The 22,024-nt window shown below is 43.7% G+C and overlaps 1 protein-coding gene across 1 annotated transcript in view; it reads right to left on the bottom strand.

The window, feature by feature from the left end:
• The window catches only part of SMARCA2 (SWI/SNF related, matrix associated, actin dependent regulator of chromatin, subfamily a, member 2), a 115,168-nt gene extending 94,454 nt beyond the window's left edge, over positions 1-20,714 (bottom strand). Inside the window, exons 1-2 of the mRNA XM_064735304.1 lie at positions 20,548-20,714; positions 7,013-7,273 (exon numbers count right to left, since the gene is read on the bottom strand). Of these exons, the coding sequence (XP_064591374.1) occupies positions 7,013-7,237 (225 nt within the window). The 5' untranslated portion in view covers positions 7,238-7,273; positions 20,548-20,714. The remainder of the gene's footprint in view (positions 1-7,012; positions 7,274-20,547) is intronic.
• Positions 20,715-22,024: the final 1,310 nt, after the last annotated feature.

Here is a 22,024-nt window from a genome sequence, read left to right as displayed (position 1 = left end):
AGCTCCTCTCTACAGAAATACACGGCTCTGTCCCACTCTAACACACGTATGCATGCACACTAAATGCTGCTCTTGCAAACACTACTGCAAATGGAGACCTCGTGATCTGTTTTATCTAAATGTACGTCTCTTTATTAGAGACTTCTTTTTAAAAAGAGACTAAAGATAACTTATTCCAGTGGAAAATGTAGGAAGCTAATTAAACAAATGTGCAGAAAGCTACATCAGCTCATAGAAAAGAAGTGTCACATTTCTTATTTTTGAGTAATTTGTTGCACATGAATAAATTTCAACAAAACTAAACAAAGGTCACCCTTTCTACAAAAGAAAAAAATAATTCTAAGTTTCAATTTTCATAAACCTTTCACATAAAATTTTTACTTTCAATTGCAATCATCAGATTTGACTGAAAACACCTTTAAACACACAGAATTTTTTGTTGTTGTTCAGCATTTCTTAAGGATTTCACTATCATTTTTTCTTATCAGAAGTTTGAGTTAAAAGCAGGAAAGTTATAGAAAAGGAAAAATAAAATAGATTTTTCATGTTTCACTAAATCATTTAATTATCATGACAGTATAAAAATGTTTGTGGAAAGAAACTGTATCAGAAAAATACATACTACTCAATAAGCTATTTTTAAATACAAGAACTTGGGCTATGGTGTAGAAATGTACACACAGATGACTGACACATTAAAAATAGTTCCACTTTGCGAACCAAGTAAATCCCAGTGCCCTTTTCTGAGGCACGAAGATCCCTCCCTCTCTCTTCATCCCTTCTTACAAAGACAGCCAGTGCAGAAGAAAACTCTCGCTTCACATTCTGTCTGCATGAGCTGACTATTACAGAAACCAAAACACCTATAAAGCTGGATGCATTCTTATTTTGTCATGGTATGTGCTGACTGCCATGGTATCTTTATGGCTACCAAGAGGAGACTTGCTGGTAACGATCTGATCTCCAGAACAGAAGTCTCTAGCCGTACATTTGTGGCATGTGTAACTGCAGGGATGGGTTTCACTGCACTAATAGGTGGCAACCATGAAACCTCTGGGAACGCAAACAGTTTGGGTGGGAGTAAGAAGGCACAGAGCATGCATTCATCACGAGTACCAGCATAAAGAGCATGGGGATGGAGTTGCCAGTTAAAAAAGAGCCACAGATAAAAGCAAGTACATGGCCTTTGACAGAGGAATTTTAAAAAAAAAAAAATCAATCAAGAACAGAGAGGTAGTAACATGACTATGGAAGAAAACTTATATTCAAGGCATGCTTCTTTGGAGATCATTGATCAAAAGAACAGATTTTTGTAAAAAAAGTATTATTAAAAAAACACAGCCACAAAAACAAGTGTAGCAAATTGAAACGCTTCAAGTCTAATGGAGGGGAGACTACACATATAGCAAGAAAGGGGTTTGCATCTGTGTATTTACTTATGTGGTGAAAAAACTGAAAACTAAATTTATTAGAATGCATAAATCAGCTTTTTACTAGCAAAAATACAAAAGATGAAGATGGCATGAACTTCTGTGAAGTCAAAATTAGCTTTAATGATTGCATAATTGCAAATGTATGCAGAGACTGGCACATCCAAGAATGTATTTCATAAAGAAGAACCTCTGCTGGCTATGAAAAAACCATATACAATAGGGAACACAATTCAGCAGAGGACAGCAGTGGCCTATAAGAACTGAGGAATAGTTATTTTTGGTAACTTTTCTAAATCACTGTATAGTTACAGAGCTAGATGATAACTCTAAATCTATGCCACAGGTTTAAAATTACAGAGGGTATCTAAACACAGCGTAATTTCTGTAAATTCTTCAGTCCTCTCTAAGTTATTAAAGCTATGTTCCACAAAAACATTGTCGGGATAGGTAACTTATATTACCAATAAAGCACTACTATCACAATGGGGTACCCTTTTTGTTTTAGTCTTCTAATATGTTAGAACAGAAGGGAAACAGGAAGTTGAGACATATTCAACTTAGAGTAGAAACTACAGTTTTGATTGGTCCCCATAAGTAAGGAAATAAGTACTGAACAGGCCAAATACACAATGCTTATAGAAAAAGAATGAGGGATGAACTTCAACTGTAGGCTACCACAAGCCTATGGATTTGGCAGACTTACATAATGTCTAATGCATAAGGAAAATTTTGCCTACAGTGCTTTTACTCTGAATTTAGCAACTAAGGTCTTCTCATAGATACATCACAGTTTGACCTATTTTCAGGTAAACTGTGACATTACAGCATCTGGGTCTTTTTTGTTTTTGTTTTAATCCACCTTATTTAATAAAACATCAAGTAAAAAAAACCTCCAGCCTTAAAATCAAAGACTGAGTACTGAGACTAGTCTTCTTGTAGACCATACAGCTTCTAAAACAACAGAATTACAGAAGGCCAACAGCAGCGTGTTGTCATGTAACTGCCACATAACTACACAGCATAACTGAATGCATCCCTGCATTCACTGCAAGAGCTACAGTCTGACTGTAGCTCTTGCAGCAGGAATTAGTAGGTTTTGGCCACCAATTCTATTAATCTCTAAAAAAATCACAAAATCACCACTTTACATTAGGTTCTCTGTTGATTTTTCAAGGTTGGCAATACTTCCTTTCTTTTCTACTAATGTACACATCAACATCAGCAACAAGCAGGGAACATGCCTACTAAAGTTGCATGTTGTTACTTCCAGGACCATGACAGAAATACTTTGATTCCATTGTCTAATCTATTACCCAATAACATATGAAACAGGAAACCATTTACCGTCAGTTTTAATGGAACATTTGAGTGAACAACTAACATTTAGTAAAAACTACTGTATTTCTGAAGACTTTTTTCTCTCCCTCAAATTTTATCTCACTCACCAAAACCAGTAATATTCCCCATGACATCATTCTAATTATTCCAGTCAGCAGTCATTTACAGTATATCCCATTACAAATTCACAAAAGAAGTGATTATGCATCAGGTTACAATTAAATGGAAGAGAAAATAAACCAAGAGCTCATAGTACTCCATCCATCCCTCAAGTGAGCACCATTCAACTTAACAAGCTACAATGTAGTCACAACATCAGAGGTTAGGCAGCTAAAATCATGTGGTCCAGCTAGCACATAAGATAACAGAAGGCTGTATCATAGCATCATGGTACTGCTTGAGATGGAACGAACCTCAAAGATCATCAAGTTCCAAACCCCTTACAGTGGCAGTCTCTAGACCAGGTTGCTCAGAGTCCCATCCAAACTCACCTTGAACACTTCCAGTGAAGGGACATCAACAGCTACTGTAGGCAACCTGTTATAATGCCTCACTACGTTCACAAGAAAGAATTTCTTACTAGTATCTAATCTAAACCTCCTGTCTTTCAGTTGGAAACCATTCTCCCTTTCACCTGTCCTTGTAAAAAGTCTTTCTACATCTTTCTTGCAGGCTGCCTTCAGGTACTGGAAGGCTGCAATGAGGTCATTCCAAAGCCTTCTCTTCTCTAGGCTGAACAAACCCAATCCTCTCAGCCTTTCCTCACAGGAGAGGTGCTCCATCCCTCTGTCAGCTTAGGGGCCTCCTCTGGATGCACTCCAACAGGTCCATGTCATTCCTGTGCTGGGAGCCCAGAGCTGATGCAGCCCTGCTGCCCACACTGCTCTGGATGCAGCCCAAGACACGTGTGGCTTTCCGGGCTGGACATGGCTGACCATGGCTTGGTCATGTCCACCCTCTCATCTACCAGCACCTTCAAGTCCTTCTCAGCAGGGCTGCTCTCCGTATTTTCATCCTCAGCCTGGGCTGGTACAAGGAGCTGCCCCAACCCCAGTGCAGCACCTTGCAGCACCTTGTTAAAACACTTAAGATTCCCATGGACCCACTTCTCAAGCTTTTCCAGGTCTCTCTACATGGCGTCCCATCCTTCAGACATTGTCTGCACCACTCAGGTCGGTATCATCTACAAACCTGCTCAGTCCCCTTGCCTATGTCATTAATGAAGACATTAAGTAACACTGGTCCCCATACAGACCCCTGAGGGACACCACTTGGCACTGGTGTCCATCAGGACTCTGAGTCATTGACCACTACCCTCCAGGTGTGACTGTCCAACCACTTTCTTATTCAACAGTCCACTCATCAAAACCATCTCTCTCCAATCTAGAGAGGAATGTTGTGGGGGACTGTGTCAAAAGCTTGATCAACTCAGATTAAAACCAAGTAACCAAGCTCTTCCCCAGAGGAGCTTCTATGCGGATGCAGAAGAAAAGTAAGACTAGGGCAAGGAAGGTAGCAATGCTTTCTTTTAACATCCTTCAGCTTCCAAGTATGACTTCCACAAGATTCTCTGAGGCTGTTACAGTTTGTCCATTTAGCAGTATCCCTGAGAGACTTCTTTAATATTCCTTCTTAAACACAGTTGTGATGCATCCACGATACAATTCAATAAAATCTGGACCGATATTTTGCTGGAAATTTGGTCGACAGTCCTTAAGAAACCAGCAAGAAACGCAGTTAATTTACTGCTTCTGTCAAAACTGCATTATGTAAACTAATAGTAAATTTTCCCGTGGAAAGGTCTTCTGGTTTCCAAGTGAATATACAATCTTTAATTTTCATAACAACTGTTCTTAAGTAAACATGCTTTAGGAATTATGATTTATTAATAAAAATTTGTTTCAATCAGTTTTAGGTATTGCTTGATCTTTTGGATTTTTTAAAGCTTTTTGCATGATATTATCATTTGTAAGCTAGTCAAACATCTAACACAGTTGTTTCACTTAAGCGTGTGAATTTTAAAAGGAAGAGTTAAATGACAGTGCATACATAAGTATCCCACAGAGCAACTGCAAAACTGGGACACTTCTGGTGCAATCCCCCATTTTTACTGCATTTCATTTTAAAAAAGTGTTATGATATATCATGGCTTGCAAGTCAGCATATTTTATTTAGCAAAAATAAAATGTTTATGTGGTCCAGCTACAGGTGGCTGACCAGTTTTTTTAATTTCACGAACAGCACTCCAGAAAGACTTGCAAAATAATCTAAAGGCACCCTTCTACAGCATTTCTTATATCCTAACAGTTATTCCAATGCACTATTTCTGGAGTTGCACAGAAAAACAGACCTAAAACCTCATACAGACTGAAAATTAAGTGAGATTTTATTTCAGTTTTTATTTTTTTCACCTGTATCAAATCAACAGACCCATTTTCTAGGTTAATCACACACATGTGAAGACATGCTGGAACCTCAGAAGTACAAATGTAAAAGACAACAGTAAGCCTGTTGCTAGTAAAAAATAAAGACTTGTGAAATTACAGTCTTTATTCCATTGTCAGAACTAAGGTATAGAAAAGGTAATTTACTGTAACTATACTGAATGATCATCATTGAATAGGCTATCCAGACTCTTTGTGGTACATTTTTCAAAATATTTCAATGCCACCTCAATGGGAGACTTTCTGCTCTGGCTCAAAGAAGCTTGTGAGATGTTCTCTGAAGTCCCTGAAAAAATGTTGTGGGATGACATTTGTTGGTTTGTTTCTAACTATACCATAGGATTGACTGCCTGATATATCAGTATAACTATCAATTAAAAACAATGTGTGAAGTATTCAGCTGTTCTATGCAAAATTCCTGGGGCCACCTTCTTCTACAGGTACAAAAAAAATTGAAAGGAATGAAGTGAGAACCCTGGCTATGAAGTCTGGTGACAGAGTTCTGAAAAGCTGGGCTGTAACTGACCCCACAAACAAAAAAATGCCAACTGCAAATGTCTAATCTGGCTAGCAGCTAAATCAGACACCTCAAGATTCAAATGCAAAGGTTATAGCTATTGCACATACTGACCTCTCAGAGATTACAGCAGTTCAGTGCAAATGGAAAGCTGGATCACAGCCTCCTTCACGTTATCTAGTCTTTGTGTTATTACAATATTTTTAGTTCTTCCTGTAAAATATGGTGATGTCATGTCCCTACTGATTGGATATTCTTTTAATGAATGAAACTGATCCATATGTGAGAGTGTCAAAATGAAAACGTAATTTCAACAGGAAAATTAAAACATGCTTCTATCACTTTAAAACAGTTTTTTATTGTAATTTTTTCTCTATGTGCATATAACAATTCCCAGTGTAATCAAAAATAGCTGCCAAAATGTTTTCAATATCTTGGCTCTGTAAGCTGTTACTACCTATTTCTGAGTAGAACATCACTGCAATCAAAATTATTCTGGGTTCTAAATCTCTGGTACACAACCAAACAAAAATGACAATACATAAAGAAACTGTACTCACAAAGGAATTTCCACACAGGCAAGTATTTCCTCAAAGCAAAAAACATTAATGATAGTCTAAGCACACAGTCTAAGCACACACAGTCTAATTTTAAGTATATAACAATAACCACAGAAGTACAATTATTGACATGTTCTACATGATAAGTCATCATGATACGTCGTATGTATTATATTCCTTTGTAAGATTGAGTCCTCATAAAATAACTTGAAAGCCATGTTTTTTAACCACATTTTCAATATGGAAGAGTAAACAAATTTGTAAAATAAATCCTTTCAGGTGGATTAAGATTGTTTTGGGGTTTTTTTTTTGGTTTTTTTTAAGGAAAAGAACAATAATTTCATTCAAAATTAAAAACCACCCCAGGAAAAAACCACATGCTACATCCACATAGACAAGAAAAACAAAAAAAAGTGCTTAGAACAGTATGCCCCAAAGTTTTAACGCTATCATTCATTTTTTTCTCCCTAGTAACATCTGTCTTACTGAAAAGTACAATTCACAAATTAACATTTCCAAACTACTAACTATACTCCAAAGTAGTCTACTAAGAACAAGGAAGCTGTGTTTAATCTGATATAACAATAATCTTTAGTAAGAAAGAAGTAAAAGCATAGCTGAAGTTCTGCAGGTGATGTATAGAAGCAATTACGCAGGTCTAAATGTGCAGTTTAAGTGGAGGAAGTAGGGAAAAAAGGTTCACTTTTAATAAACTATTACCTTATGCATTTGATGCATGCCTTCCTGTGGATAATCTGTAGGCCCCATTGTTGGCATTGGATGTGGGACACTGGGCGGACCAGGACTTGGCCCCATCATGCTGTGAACGGAGCCAGGAGACGGCCCTGGTCCTGGGCTAGGTCCCAGAATCGGTCCAGGTGAAGGTCCTGGTCCAGGGGAAGGACCAGGATGAGGCATGGCGCCAGGGTCTGTAGGCGTGGACATCTATTTTCTGTCTCCTTTTCAATTAGCAGAATAGCTCTAATAACAAAAACAAAACAAAACAAAAACAAAACCACAATTTCTATGTGACATTAGGGGTATGGCAAAAAATTTAATAAAATCAGTTGTTACACACACACACACACACACACATACACATGTACACAAATACACATGCAAGCTGTCACCAGCAGAAAAAGGCTTGCACAGTCCTTAATGTCGCTCATTAGCTTGACCATCCTTCTAAAAACCCACTAGAAAGATAAGGATCCTGATTATCTCTTCAGTTTCTGGGCATTTGTACAGTACCCAACACAGCAGCTGGTGTGCTATGCAAAACATCTATCAGAAAAACAACTGAACTGACTTGCTATCACCAGATGTGCCATGTGGGCCAAGCACAGCATAGTAGTTACTAAAAGCAGGAAAGAGAGCAGGACATCTCCGTAACCTATATGTTAAAAAATCTTTCCCTAAACAGCTGTGACTAGCCAGAAATTTGCACTTGTAAAATTCATGGTAATAGAGTGAAAACATTAAAAGGATTATTAAGACTATTTTCAGAACTTTTTTTCACTTGCCCAAGAGCACTGAGACATGGCTCCACCAGCCTGCCCTGGAGTGGCTGAGCGGGCAGAGCCAGTAGTGACAGCGATGGGTTGGAACATGGCCTCACTGCCCCCAGTCACTCCCTGCCAAGGCAAACAGCTCCAGTGTGGAGCCATGGACTGCAGTGAGCAGGGCTGGAGCCAGGGGAACCACAGGGGAGCACTGACACCCACCTGGGACTGGCAGCTTGCCCTAGAGCAGTCGACCAGGCATGAGTGCAGCCAGCAAGGAGAGCAGCTGCTCCAACTCTCTCAAATGGGGTCCTAGTGAACGTGACTAGGGCACACTGGCTGCACTCCCATATGACCACTTGGGAGCAGCCAACAGAGGCAATGAACAGACCCAGTAGTTGGAGAAGAAGGGCATTCTCTTATTAGTGAATGCTCCCTCAGGTATGGTTTTCTGCATTGCCACAGAGCTCATGCCTGTTGGGAATTTAGCTGAAAAGAGAATGGAAAAGTACAAGACCGTGGCTAATTCCAAATCCTGCACCTGCTAGATAGTGTGTCCTTGGGCCTAGCTGTAGTATAATAGCAAATAGTGAAAGAGACATGAGAAAAGAGAGATGTAACCCCTAAGGAATGAGGAAGAGTTCATGGTATAGTTTAACCAATAGATTGCTTGGCTTACAGAATATTCATAAGCTTATTATTTGCTGTACAAGTGTTTGATGCTTTCTTCAATAAACTGGACCTGTTGTGATGAACCACCTGGTGTCCTGGTCCCCTTTCCACGACACATGCCCCCTGAACTCACTGCACCAGCCATGTCAGAAGCCTTCAGCCAGCCAGACTATCAATTGGTAGATGAAGCTCTTCAGGACTCAGGCTGCCAGGAGTGCCTGATGCCTCTCCGTAAGGCTGCGGCTGACCATCACTCCTGTCACAGAAGATGTGTTATTGTAAGTGAGCTGTTGCCAGGTTAGGGAACCATGGGTGAAGTGAACAGCCTGTGCAGTACTTGTGAGAATGAGGGAGAGATTGACAGGCTATTCTCAATGTCCTACAAGTCTCAAACCCCCACTGAAGAGAAGATGCAGGCAGACTCAGAACCCTACCAGGTAGGACGGCAGAGGTCTCTTGAACACAAACACTGGAAGCTGGCCACTGGCCACACTAGCCAGAACACCCTTCCTCCTGAAAACTTGAAGACAACCAATAGGACTGGTACCATTTACAAGAGGTATGATGCCCTGTAATGGGCCAGACAGTCAACTGATGAGGTAGACAAAGATCTTTCTGGGATGGGGGAACCATCTGGAGTAAGACAGCCTGCCACTCTCATCACAACTGCCCCTGTTAATAAAAAGGAAAGGGTAGTTGATATAGGTGACTTCCCTTCTTAAGGGAAGTCCGCTGTGCAGAGCAGACCTGCTATGCAGACCAGACCCAAGTCACAGAGAAGTCTGCTGCTTCCCAGGGCACGTGGGTCCAAAATTGGATGTCATCAGCAGAATCTGCCTTTTTTTGTTTTTTTTACAATAGCGTACTGATACCTGAAGGTATGTACCTTTTGCAGAGTGGAAAAAGGGTTCTACCACTAGAGCTAGCAGGGCTCATTGACAGAGCTTTGAACTAGATTGGAAGGCAGGAAGGGATAAAACCAGGCTTCTCAATGATAAGCAATGGGATGGCACACCAGAACCTGAGAAAGTGAGATCACTCTATCTGCTCCATGAGGTGTAGGCTACAATGAACTACAAGCATGAGAAAGGAGCAAGGGGAAGCTTCGGCCCAGTGCCAGAAATAGGAAATCACCGATATAAAAAAACTCAGTGGGATGAGTCCTGTGACTGGCATGTCATGCTGGATACTTACAGGCTCTTCAGGAGGACAGGCAGGGCAGGTGAAGTAGGCGTATAGCATCGTTTATAACAGAGGGACAAGAATGTATGGAGCTTACAACTGGCAACAGCAAGATTGAGACCCTCTGGGTTAAGATTAAGATATAAACAAATAATGAAGATATGATCATGGGAGGCTGCTATAGATCATACAAGCACAACAATGAGATCAATTCCTCAAGTAACCAAGGGAAACCCTAAAACTTTTCCTGATGGCGTAATTCAACCTGCCAGATGTTAATTCGGAAGACCACACAGCTGGCACAATCAAGTCCAGGAGAGTCTTAAAACACCTGGATGCTACTTCATGGTTCAAGTCCTAAGAGAGCCGGCTACGAAAGATGCTGTCCTTGATTTCATGCTTGTTAACACGGAAGGTCTCATGAGAGACATGGTGATTGGCGCCCATTCTTGGCCTCAGTGCCCACAAAATAAGCAAGCTCAAAATCTGTTGACAGAAGGAAAAGCGCCAGCAAAACCTCCATTCTGGATATGAGGAGAGCAGACTTCAGGCTGCTCAGGGAATCAGTCAGTAGGGTACCCTGGGAAAATGCTCTGCAGCTGCTGGGGTCTGTCAGTGCTGGTCACATTTTAAGCACCATCTTCTAAGGGCATAGGAAGAGGCAATTCCCAAATGCCAGAAGTCAAGCAGGGGAGGCAGAAGATGGCTTGGCTGAGCAGGAATCTTCTTTGGGAGGTAGAGGCAAAAAAAGAAGGTGTAGGCTCAGCTGCACCCTAATGTCGGGTGATGTGGGAGAATCACAGAGATGCTGCTCACCACTGCCGGGAGAAAATTTGTCATGCTGAAGCTCAGCTGGGGATGAAGCTGGCCACAACTGAGAGGGACAATAAAAAGAGGGGTTTTAAACGCATTAATAGCACAAGCTGGTGGAGAAATAACATTGTCCTCTTAGAGGATGAGAACAGTCACCTCACGAACAAGGACATGGACATGGCAGAGATGTTTAATGCTTCCTTTGCCTCTGTCCTCAATGCCAGTGATGGATTAATGGGCCCCAGGGCCCTGAGTTGGAGGACAGTGGCTGTGAGAATGATCAACTCCCAGTTCCCTGTAAATCTATAGGGCCCAATGGAATTCATCTGAGAAGACTCAAAAGAGCAGGCTGATGTCATCACAAGACCTCTCTCTATGATTTTCTAATGGACTTGGGAATCCAGATAGGTCCCAGTTGACTGGAAGCTGGCTGATGTCCCAGTTTTCCAGAAGAGCAAGAAGGATGAGCCTGGAAACTCCAGGCCTGGCAGTCTCACTTCACTGACTGGCAAAATTATGGAGAATACTATTCTGGGAGGTATTGAAAAGCACCTGAAGGACAACGCAGTCATCAGTCACAGCCAACACAGGTTCATGATGGGAAAGTCCTGCTTGTCAGAATTAACCTAACTTTATGACAGAGTAACCCACTTACTTGATCAAGGGAAGCCAGGTGATGCAATCCTTTTGGATTTCAGTGAAGGTTTCAATACTGCCTCTCACAGGATCTTCTGGACAAGATGTCCAGCACACAGATGGGTAAACACATCAAGTACTGGGTGAGCAAGTGGCTGATGGGTCAGGCACAAGGGGTTACAGTGAATGGGGTGGCATCAGGCTGGTGACCTGTCACTAGTGGCTTCCATAGGGCTCTTTCTTAGACCCCATGCTCTTAAACACAGTATCACAGAATGGTTTGGGTTGGAAGGGACTTTTAAGATCATCTAGTTCTAACCTCTCTGCCATGTGCAGGTACCCCTTCCACTGGATCAGGTTGTTCAGAGCCTAGTTCAACCTGGCCTTGAACACTTGCAGAGACAGAGATCTTCAACTTCTCTGGTCAACCTGTGCCAGTGCTTCACCAACCCCACTATAAAGAATTTCATCCTAACAGCTAATCTAAACATACCTTCTTTAAGTTTAAAAACACTGCTCCTTTTCCCGCCACTGTGTGCCTATACAAAAAGTCCCTCACTCTCATTTTTATAAGGCCCCTTCAGACAGTCGAAGGCCACAATGGGGTGTCCCTGAAATATCCTCTTAAAACCCCTACTCTCTCCGCCTTCCTTCACAGGAGAGGTGCTCTGTCTAAGCTTCTTCAAGGCCATCTTCTGGACCCACTCCAACAGGTCCATGTCTTTCTTACACTGGGAACCGGACACCTGGACACAGCACTCCAGGTAGGGTCCCATGAAGGAAAAGTAGAGGGGTTGAACCACCTCCCTCACTCTGTGAGCCACACTTCTTTTGCTGCAACACAGAACGCCGTTGGCTTTCTCGGCTGGAATTGCACATTGCTGGCTTACATTCCCAAAAGACTTTGAAGAAGGACTTGAAGGGATACTACTTTTGCAGATGATACAAAAGTGGGAGGAGCTGTTGACTCCTTCAAAGGCAAAGAGACCCTACACAGAAACTTAGAAAAATAGGAAGACTTGGCCATCACCAAAGGTATGAAGTTTAACAAAGCCAAATGCCAAATCCTGTGCCTGAGATGCGGCAACCCTTGATGTACAGACTGGGGAATCAGATGCTGGAAAGCAGTGCCATGGAAAGGGACTTGGAGCTCCTGGTCAACAGAAGGCTGAATATGAATCAGCAGTGCCCTGGCAGCCATGAGAGCCAAGCATGGCCTGAGGGCATCAGGGACAGCATGGCCAGCCAGGCAAGGGAGGGGATTGTCCTGCTCTGCTCTGCACTGGGGCAGCCTCACCTTGAGTGCTGGGGCAGCTCTGGGTGCCACAATAAGAGAGATATAAAGCTACTGGAGAGTGTCCAAAGGAGGGCCATGAGGATGGTAGAAGGCCCAAACCGCAAATACCAAGGAGCAGCTGAGGTAATCTGGCTTGTTCAGCCAGGAGAAGACAAGACTGAGGGAAGACCTCACTGCAGTCTACAACTTCCTGATGAGGTAAAGAGGAGGGATGGACAATGTCACTGTGTCTCTTCTATGTGGTGACCAATGACTGGACCTAAAAGAACGACCTGAAGCTCTGTCACAAGAGTTTTAGGTTGGATATCAGGAAAAGACTCTTAATCCAGAGGTTTTTTGGGCACTGGAATGGGCTCCTCAGGGAAGTGGTCATGCCACCAAGCCTGACAGAGGTCTCTGGCACCTGGTGTTGTTCTTTTGGCAGGAGTTGGACTCAATGATCCTTTTGGGTGACTTCCAGTTCAGGATATTCTGTGATTCTATGACCTGATACCTCGGGATCCTGTTTCCTTGCAAGGTAAAACACAGAGATGCCTATGAAGCTTCTCAGTTCAAAACTCTACAGTCACTAATTAGTCCTCTATAACTGCACAACATGACCACAAAAGGAATCAACTTATCAAATGTTCTCAACTGCGAACACCATACCATCCTCTAAGAGGCCTATGTTTTGTATGAAGGACAACACACATTTCCACACAACAAATAGTTTCTACATGTTTCAATCGTGATATTGCAAAATCAAAGACTGACACTCTCACAGCTGAGTCATGCACTATGTGCATTATAAACGAAATTCAATCCATTTAACAAAGCAGATAACTAGCACCACCACTACAATCCAGAAGAATGTATACAGAACCATAACACAATCAATAATAAAAGTTCTATCAGTATACAGTATCCCAAAATATCTTATTTCACAAAAGACATCTACCTATACCCATGCATTAAAATCTTTCTCTCTATTCACCTATTCAGCCTATTTCAAATTCAACTCAAAATTCTCATAAAAACTAGCTCCAGTCTCAAGTTACGCTGCCATTTGCAAATACATTAAACATATCCTGCATGCAAATTTGAAAAATTCAGAATTCTTTATGACAGGATAGCAAATGTCCAAACTATGAAAAACAGTAACTACCAGAGGTGAATGTCTGCATCACTTGCACCAGACAAAGTTTCCTCATCACCTTTCTCTGAGCAAAGATACATCTCACATAATTGGGAATTTTCTTAAACAGATTTGTATTCAGACATTTTATACATCAGAGAAAAAGAAAAAAAAAGTAATTTATAAAACCTATATTGGGGAATATAAAGTATTGGAAAACACTATTTAAATTCAAGTAATAAACTCTGTCCAAAGACAGTCATGGAAATAAAGAGACAAAGCAATTTTCTCTGGCAACAGTAGTCCACAAAATTCAAAAATAAAAAAAGCCACTGACCTCAACCAGAACACAGTATGGCCCTCCCAACAAAGTACCTGTTCACAGAAATTACCTGCTAAAAAGTTTATAGTTTAACATGTTTCAAAAATAGTTTTGTCTGTATTTATTAAGTATGAGATTGCACCCCACAGAAATTAGAGACCCTGCTCTCATCAAAATCCAGTAAAACCCAGGTATCTAATTCTTTTAGGCCTTTATGAAAGTCTCATAAAAGTCAAAGCAAAAATCTACAAAAAAACAACACGTCCAACAGTCACCGAGTTCCATGCAGACAGTATTGGTATTATTTTGGCTAAATTCTGGTGCCTGCAATGAAAAAAGCAGTATGAAGCCAACTCCCTGCCAAAAGCCAGTGGTGACCTATTTCTTTGGACTGCTTTTTAATGAGTAGTGCCTGTTAGAATTAAAAAGCAAGGGGGAAGGAGAGGCAAAAAAAAAAAGTAAATGTTTCCAACAAATTACAAGACTATTGTGAAATGAAAAGAAAATTAAAAATACCATCTTATCATTCTAAATAATGAGGCTCTTGGCCCTGATTCTTGAACACATTACATGTTGTTGAATTGTTTTTCAAGTGTCCAATCTTATAGTTTCCTCAAAATGCTCACTGGAGTAGTATTATTTACATGACTTCAAATAGGATGGGGTTTTTTTCCTGAACCGTAATCTTTACCGCCTCTTAGATCTATTTACATCAACATGACCAATTTTCTTTTGTGAACCGCTCCAGATGAACTACTGGTAAATGAATCAGTTGGGGGGAATCACATGCTTCTTCCTGTGGTCTTAGAGAATTTCTCCACCTTTGCTGGACACAACCAGAGCTAAGACAGGGAAATAAAAGAGGCATCTATCATATGTCAGAGCCAGATCCAAATACAAACAGCCACAAAACCAAGAGCCCAAGATTAAGGGAGACTTAAGATCTCTGCTTAACTATTTCTAGATCAAACAGTTTAGGACAGTGAATATCTGCACTGTGAACAACTTGAAGTAACAGCCTCTAAGCATAAATGCTTCTCCACTGTCATTTTATATACACTTAGAAAGTTTTGTAGATGTAACTAATTCACTGCACAATATAGTCCTCATCAGTTCAACGTTTCTATTTTACACACATTTTGGTATAAATGTGCTAAAAACCCACAGGTAACAAAGGCAGGGATTTTTTTCACATGAGGAAGTATTAGCAGATCTCAAAGAAAAACACAGCAGGTAAAAAACCATTTGCATTACTTTGGAATTCAAGACCAGCTGTACATCCAAAAAGATTCAGGGATTACAGAATGCTTTGACAGGGCACACACCAAGTCTAAGAACAGATGGAGCAGTAAGTATTTATAACTCTTCTAGCTAGTTCCCTTCACCATCCAATATAACTTCTGCCTTTCCTCCCAACCTAAATTGAACCTCAGCCAGGATGTTTTGGCCACATCTCCTGCCTTAGATATGCAGTGGAAAGTAATGAAACTATACTGCTTAGAACTTTTGAAATATGGACCCACACAACAGCCACACAGACATTGCAAAGTGTAACTTTGTCTTCACAAGGGAAATAGTTACATTTCCAACTGCAGTCACGATTCACAGCTGGCTTTGAAAAGATAAACTGTAAACTTGTGATATACTATAGGCTACAGGAGTTATCTTTATTATACTACCACAGAAAACATGGAATTATACTGTCAGTGATTTGTATTACTCGCATAATCTGCTAACTATAATCAAATTAATATGCTCAAAGTAGAAGAGCTGATTAGTAATCATAGCTCATCATCACTAAATAACTTATCACATTTAGAAGCAAATCAGTGTTTTGTATGCAGGACACTGCATTACCTTTTATCATGATTTTATTACTGGCATCTCATTAAATGACAATTCAATCAATAAACAGGTTTACATGAAACAACAAAAATCAGAGAGAAGACTCAAATCCTTCAACTAACATACACCAGAGTTATTAGTTCACATAAGAAAAGCCAAACACACTAACATGTGCCTTTGCATGTTCACTTATGTCATGTCAGCGTAACTTGAAAACCTTCTGCAAGGGCATCTATAGTTTAAAATACTAACCACAGAACCAGAAATGCTGAACCTTAATTACTTATCCAGACACCTAGGCCAGAAGAAAAAAAATCTCTGCAACACTCCTTTAGCTGTGTGTCTAGCTCTCTGCCAGAAACTGCAGAGAGCATCCCCATACAGCTCAATAAACAGGTGGAATACTTACACCAGAAACTTCATTGTGGAGTCAAGTAGTATGAGACAGTTTACTTTAGGATCATAGTTAGTACTCCTTACCTTGAAATAATGTAGAAATGCTTACTCCGACTGTACAGATATTTCAGCTTTACACAAAGTTCAACTTTTCTCAGTTGCTCTAGCTTATAGCCTACCCTCTCAGGGAAAACTAACATCAGCAGCAAAAAAAGACTTGTTAACAGCTGGGAGCTGAAAGTACTCTAGACTGTCAAGAGGCATAATCACAAATCGGAGTGCACAAAAGTTAGGCTAAGCTATGCTGCCAGACTTTACTGTGAAGACACTACAGCACAGACATATGATCCTTTCTGAGAGCTTTGCTGCAGAAGACAGTAGCCTTCAGGAAAAGAAGATAGCAGATAGCTACAGTCAAAAGTTTAATTGCCATCAGACAATGTCCAAGATCAATCCCACATTTGCCACATATGTAGATTCCAGTGTAAATTTAAAGCACAGGAAAGTGATACAGGACACTACTGAATGGTCATGGATTAAGTTGTCGCACTTTGAGCTTTACTCAGGTAATAACCACAGTTATTGACCACAGTCTTCTCATTTGTTTCTAAATAAAAATCCGTAAGAGATGCAGGCAAAAGGAAAGGAATGCACCACATTACCAACAGGCCTTGGCTTTACTTAAGCAGGGAAGAAGAGGAGGAAAAAGGGAGAAAATTGTTTTAAATACAAGTTACTTGTATTTAAAACATACATTTACTGTAAAAACAAACTTATAATTTTAACATTTTCTCAATGTCCCACCTCTAAATGATCCACCTAGGTGTTCAAACTCTGAAGTGATAAATAGGAAATATTCTCTGCCAACTAGAGACAAACAGGAAAATGTTAATGCCTAGTAAGTAATGACTTTATACAGGTGTCACAAACAAAGAAAACAATTTTCAGTGTTAGTCTTCTCATTCTACTGTATTTACAAACTATCAAAACTGTTTTTAAGAAAGCTTTACTTCCTTCCCTTATTCATCCTTCTCTTATTTTATTTTGGAAATAAGACATGAGCTTTTCTCTAATGCCAATTTTATGCCAAATGATCTTTATGCCATAATGTTGTGTTTACCATTCCAGTAGAGAATCAAAAATCTGATAATGCCCAAAAGTGATGGAGGTCTAGGAAACACCTACTACACATAGAGAATTCTGACAGAAGCAGGAAACACAGAGAAATGCAATAGACATTCTGAGGACTAATTTGCAAAATTATTCTAAATCACACAAAGAATGAGGAGTTTCCTTCTGAAAAGGATCACTTGTAGTTCACAGCAATATTACTCATCAGGACGACAAAAAACAGAGGTAAAGTGTAGACATTTTTTAAGTTGCTACTGTGCATATTTTGACCTTAGCTTCAAAAGTCCAACAAAACCGGAGAAATATATATATATAGAGATAATAGTTTCACACCTTTGTCATGAATATATGTAATATAGGTAAGTGAGCTGAAGGAATTTTTCTCCTGCCAATTTTCAAGCCTCAGATGCTGGTGAAAGCACTTTTCAAACTTGACAAGAAACGTTCATGAACTACTTCAGAAACGAACAAAAGATTTAAGACTGAACACAGTCGTTTGGCATATGTTCCATGCACCACAGAAATACCAGTCTTAAAGCTGAGAAATAACTCATGAGAGATATAATGTTTTTAATGAAGATTTACTCTCACCTCTGGTAGGTCCACATATGCTGTAGGATCCACTCTAAATTTTAAAAGCTCACTATACAAAAAGTCTTTTTGCTTCCTATAACTGAAATTATATATATATACACATAACAACCTGCCTTGAGGGAAGCCTATCCTTCTGAAACATTACTTTTCTTCCTTAGAATCACAAAAGGACAAAACAAACAAAGTCAGAGACAGTAATAGGGCAATTAGGTTCGGAAAGAGAAAGTGTGCCCGTATTTGCACAACAATAGTAACTAGCACAGAGGAGACTGCCCCACCCCGAACAAGTAACTGGTACACTACCAAAGGAATTAAATTCTGGTACAGTGTTTATCGTTTGGGTCTTAGGGTCTGTGGTTAAAACCACTTAACACTTCAGAAAGTTAAAGCAAAACAAGAGAGAATGCAAACGGAACAATGCCGTGTCACAGACCCCAGATCAATTCTTCAACGAAAGCATGCTGAACACTTTCAGCGAAAAAAAACCCGACTAAACAAAAAACCGAAAAACCAACAACTTTTTTTCTTCAATTCTTCAGCTAGTTATTTACTTGCATATTCATATTCACATAAATATTCACAAAAATACACCCTAAAAAGAACAGCGTTAGCCTAACGTTCGGTAAGTCCGAATATCAAACATATGAACCAGATATCAAGAAAAACCAAATTCGGTACGACGTGCGTAATCTGCAGACACTTTTACACTCCCTTTACTTGACCATAACGCACGCTCAGGGAAAAAAACAAAACAAAAAAACGACCCAAGTCGCTCGTTAAACTGAAACTTCAGATCGAGTTAGAAGAGCTGTAACTTTTCCAGCCGTGCGCAGTTTGTAGTTCCACCATTATAAATTTAAGAGGGGAGGAGACAACGTAAGAAACTCCATTTCTGCACCGTGAACACAAGGAAGAGCCGCGGCGCAGGACCCGCGACCCGGGAGCTCCGGGGGGCGGCGGGGCAAGGCGGCCGCTCCCTCCCTCCCCGGGCGGCAGCACCGCTGCTCTGCCCTGGGTGCTCGGGCCCTGCAGGACGGGCGGGCGCAGGCCTCGGCGCCGGGCCGCCCGCCGCCTCCCCCGCCAAGGCGCCGGGGCGGGCACGCACAACCAGCAGGGCCCTGTTTTCCCCCCTCCAGCCTTTCTGGAAAGTTTTCTCCCCGGCCGACAGGCTGTAAAACGTCCCTGCCTGGAAATGCGGCCCCGCTGCTGCCTGCCCCCGCCCCTCCACGAAGCAGCGGGTGCGCTGCTGACGGCGCTGCCCGCGCACGGCCCCGTACCTCGGCCGCAGGCAGGCAGGCAGGCGGGCGACCAGCCGGGTCATGCCTCAGGGCTGAGCTGGGCCCGTCTCCCCGCCTCTCCTTCCCTCCGCCACCATGTCACGCCGACCAAACATGTCTGTGCGCCTGTGTGTGGCGGCGGTGACTTCCTGATCCGCCGCCGCTTGCACAGGCGGAGGGACGAGAAAGGCCACCCACCCTCCTATCCTCCCCCCGCCGCCGCCGCCGCTGCCTCCCCCCTCCGCCCCGCAGCGGCCCGGGGACGGGCTCCGCTGCCCTCCGGCCCCGCCCGGCAGCTGGCTGCAGCAGCGCTCTGCCGCCCACCCCCGCCTCCGGCTGGGCACAGAACTTTTCCAGGTGCCAAACACCGCCGTCCCCTCTCCCGTCATAGGGGCAGGCGAGCTGCAGCTACCTGAGCATCCGCGCGCGTTTGCATCCTCGCTCCCGCCCGGCCGGGTTAAAAAAAAATAAATTTCCGCGCACACCGGAAATAAAACGCTTTTTTGCTTGGCAGGCGATTCCAAAATTGTAAGCGCATGTTTTGTGCTACTCTGCTTGGAGGTGGGGAGGAGGAAGGGGGCGAATTTCTGCAGGGAAAACGGGAGGGGTACGACGACATGCAAGCTATTTTGGGAAGTAAACCGCGACACCTTTACAGTAGGAGTGACTGCACAGTTAAAAACAAGAGACCGAAAAGCAACAGGAGCCGCAGCCCTGTTGGGCTAAAGTCCCAGCCCCCGCTTCTTCCCCCTCCCCAGTGTGTGCAATGTTTGCGACAGGCAGGCAGCGATGATCCGGATCACGGCCTCCCTGGCTCTGCCGGGGAATGCCGCTACTCTCCTCGCAGACGAGACCGCTCCTCCATGCACCATGTTCCTCCCTCCCCATGCCTCCCCACTTCCCCTCGCTCGGCTGGGTCTGCGCCAGCGTGTGCCACAGCAGAGAAACAGCCCCGCCGCACCGCGCTCTGCTGCCTCCGGACACCCTGAACTTCACCCTGCGACCCCCGGCAGCTGCAGCGGTGCCTCCCCCGGCCCGTCCGTCTGGGCTGTCGCTCCCCAAGGATCTATTTCTCCCGTGGCCGCTTTGCCCGCAGCCCGTGACACGCTCGCTGGGCGGCAAGACCGAGAGTGCCGCTGACTCACGAGTCAGCCACCGGCGACTCCGTGGGGGTTCTGTCGCTCCCACTCCGGCGATCCGCATCGTGATTATTCCAGAATAATACCGGATCAAAACTTTCTTCTCTCCACCCACTAGGGGATATAAATATTCGGGAGGGCCGGGCGCCGGGGAAGGTGGGGAGAGGAAGCAGGTGGCACGGCGGCGGCTGGACCGACGGGGCCGTGCCCGGGGAAGGGGAGCGATGGGGAGAGGGAAGTGGGCACCGTGCGACCCGGCACAGCCGGTGACAATAAAGGACAGTGCCGGGCACGGGGAGCTGACGGGGTTGGACCGAGTTGCAAGTTGTATTTACCTTCCGCCCGGGCGGAGCGCCGTGCTGACTGTCGCTCCTCTCCCCGCTCAGTGAGTCACTCGAGTCCAGAACCGGAGCGAGGGACTAGATTACGAACATGACTTCATTGATGACAGCCATTCCCTCCTCTTCTTCCTAAACTCCTGCCCCTCCTCCGGCCCCCCTTCACGGACGCCACTGCTCAGGCAGCCATGTTGCCATTGGTCCGCCGAGCAGGGAGTGCCCGCCCCCTTGAGTAGAAGAGGCGATTTTATTGGCTTGAGGAGCTGTCGCTCATCCGGGAGGCCGGGGGGGCGGAGGTGTGCAAGCGCGCGCGGGGCGGGGTGCACTGCGCTGCGCTCCGCGGCGCCGTGCGCAGGGCGAGAGCTGCGCTCCAGTGCTGGCCGCGCAGCGGTGGCGGCTTGCGCTCCCTTCAGGTGCCGCCGCCGCGCTCCCCCGCCCCTCCCGGTTGGCCTCTGCGGCGCGGAGAGAGGGGCAGGACCTCCTTCCCCACGAAGGCGGCAGCAGGGCGCGGGCGGCACTCGCGGGAGTAGTTTGGGGAAGAGGTGAAGAAGGTGCTGGAACTGCGCTGTGACTCTGCCCCGCTGGAGGGGCGGGGAGGAGCCAGCGTGACGGGCCTGGAGTCAGCTGTGTCTGGCTGTTGGGAGTGAGTGTGTGTGTGCGCGTCTGTGTGTGCGTGCCCAGGGCGGGTGTCTCCCTCCCCTTAAAAAGAAAACACGTGGTGGAAAAAACTTACACCCCGTCCCCTGTCTTCTCCGGTAGCAGAGGGCGAGAGCCGGGTGCTGAGAGCATTCCAGCGGAGCCGGCCTGTCAGGCCGGCTCTGGCTCAAGCAGCGGCGCCGAGGCTGCCCGCAGCCTCTCGCGGTGCAGGGCCGGGGCGGCTGCTGAGGCATCGGCGCATAGAGCGAGCCCGGGTGAAGAACCGCGGTGGACCTCTTTTTTTCGGCGGGATTGGGAGGGAAAATAGTGCAGTTGTGTTTGGTCTGTCTTGCTTGCTTCTGTTTGAGTAGGTTTTTTAAAGTTGGTTTGGAAGGACGCTTTCCAGTTCCGTATCCTAGTGCCGATTTCTTTGAGATTTTTTGTTTTGTTTTTAGTCGTTGTTGTTGTTGTTTGAGTTTTGGGTTGGTTTCTTTTAATGCTTTAGGTGGTTTACATGGTCTGCAGCAGGGGCTGCAGAGCCCGCATGTTTTTTGTACAAGCTATACTTGCTCGTGTAACAGGCGACTAAGTACTTCATTAAAATAATGGGCCCACGTGTCTGAGGGTTTGTTGTTTTTTCTTGAACGCGGGGTGTAGAGATAAAAAAATACAGCCAGACTACTGCACTACATGTTGCAGGTAGTTACATTTTTTTTTAAAATCGTGTCACACGGGTCGTATTTGCCATTCTGAAAGTAAAATTCCACTTTGTACAGTGAATGAAGAATGTTCGTAGGAACCTAATTAAAATTAGTAGCTACTACAGAAGCTCAGGTGT

The sequence above is a fragment of the Zonotrichia leucophrys genome, chromosome Z (assembly GCF_028769735.1).
Source record: "Zonotrichia leucophrys gambelii isolate GWCS_2022_RI chromosome Z, RI_Zleu_2.0, whole genome shotgun sequence".
Taxonomy (NCBI): domain Eukaryota; kingdom Metazoa; phylum Chordata; class Aves; order Passeriformes; family Passerellidae; genus Zonotrichia; species Zonotrichia leucophrys.
Note: the sequence above shows the minus strand (reverse complement) of the source record. Positions and strands in the feature narration are given on the sequence as shown.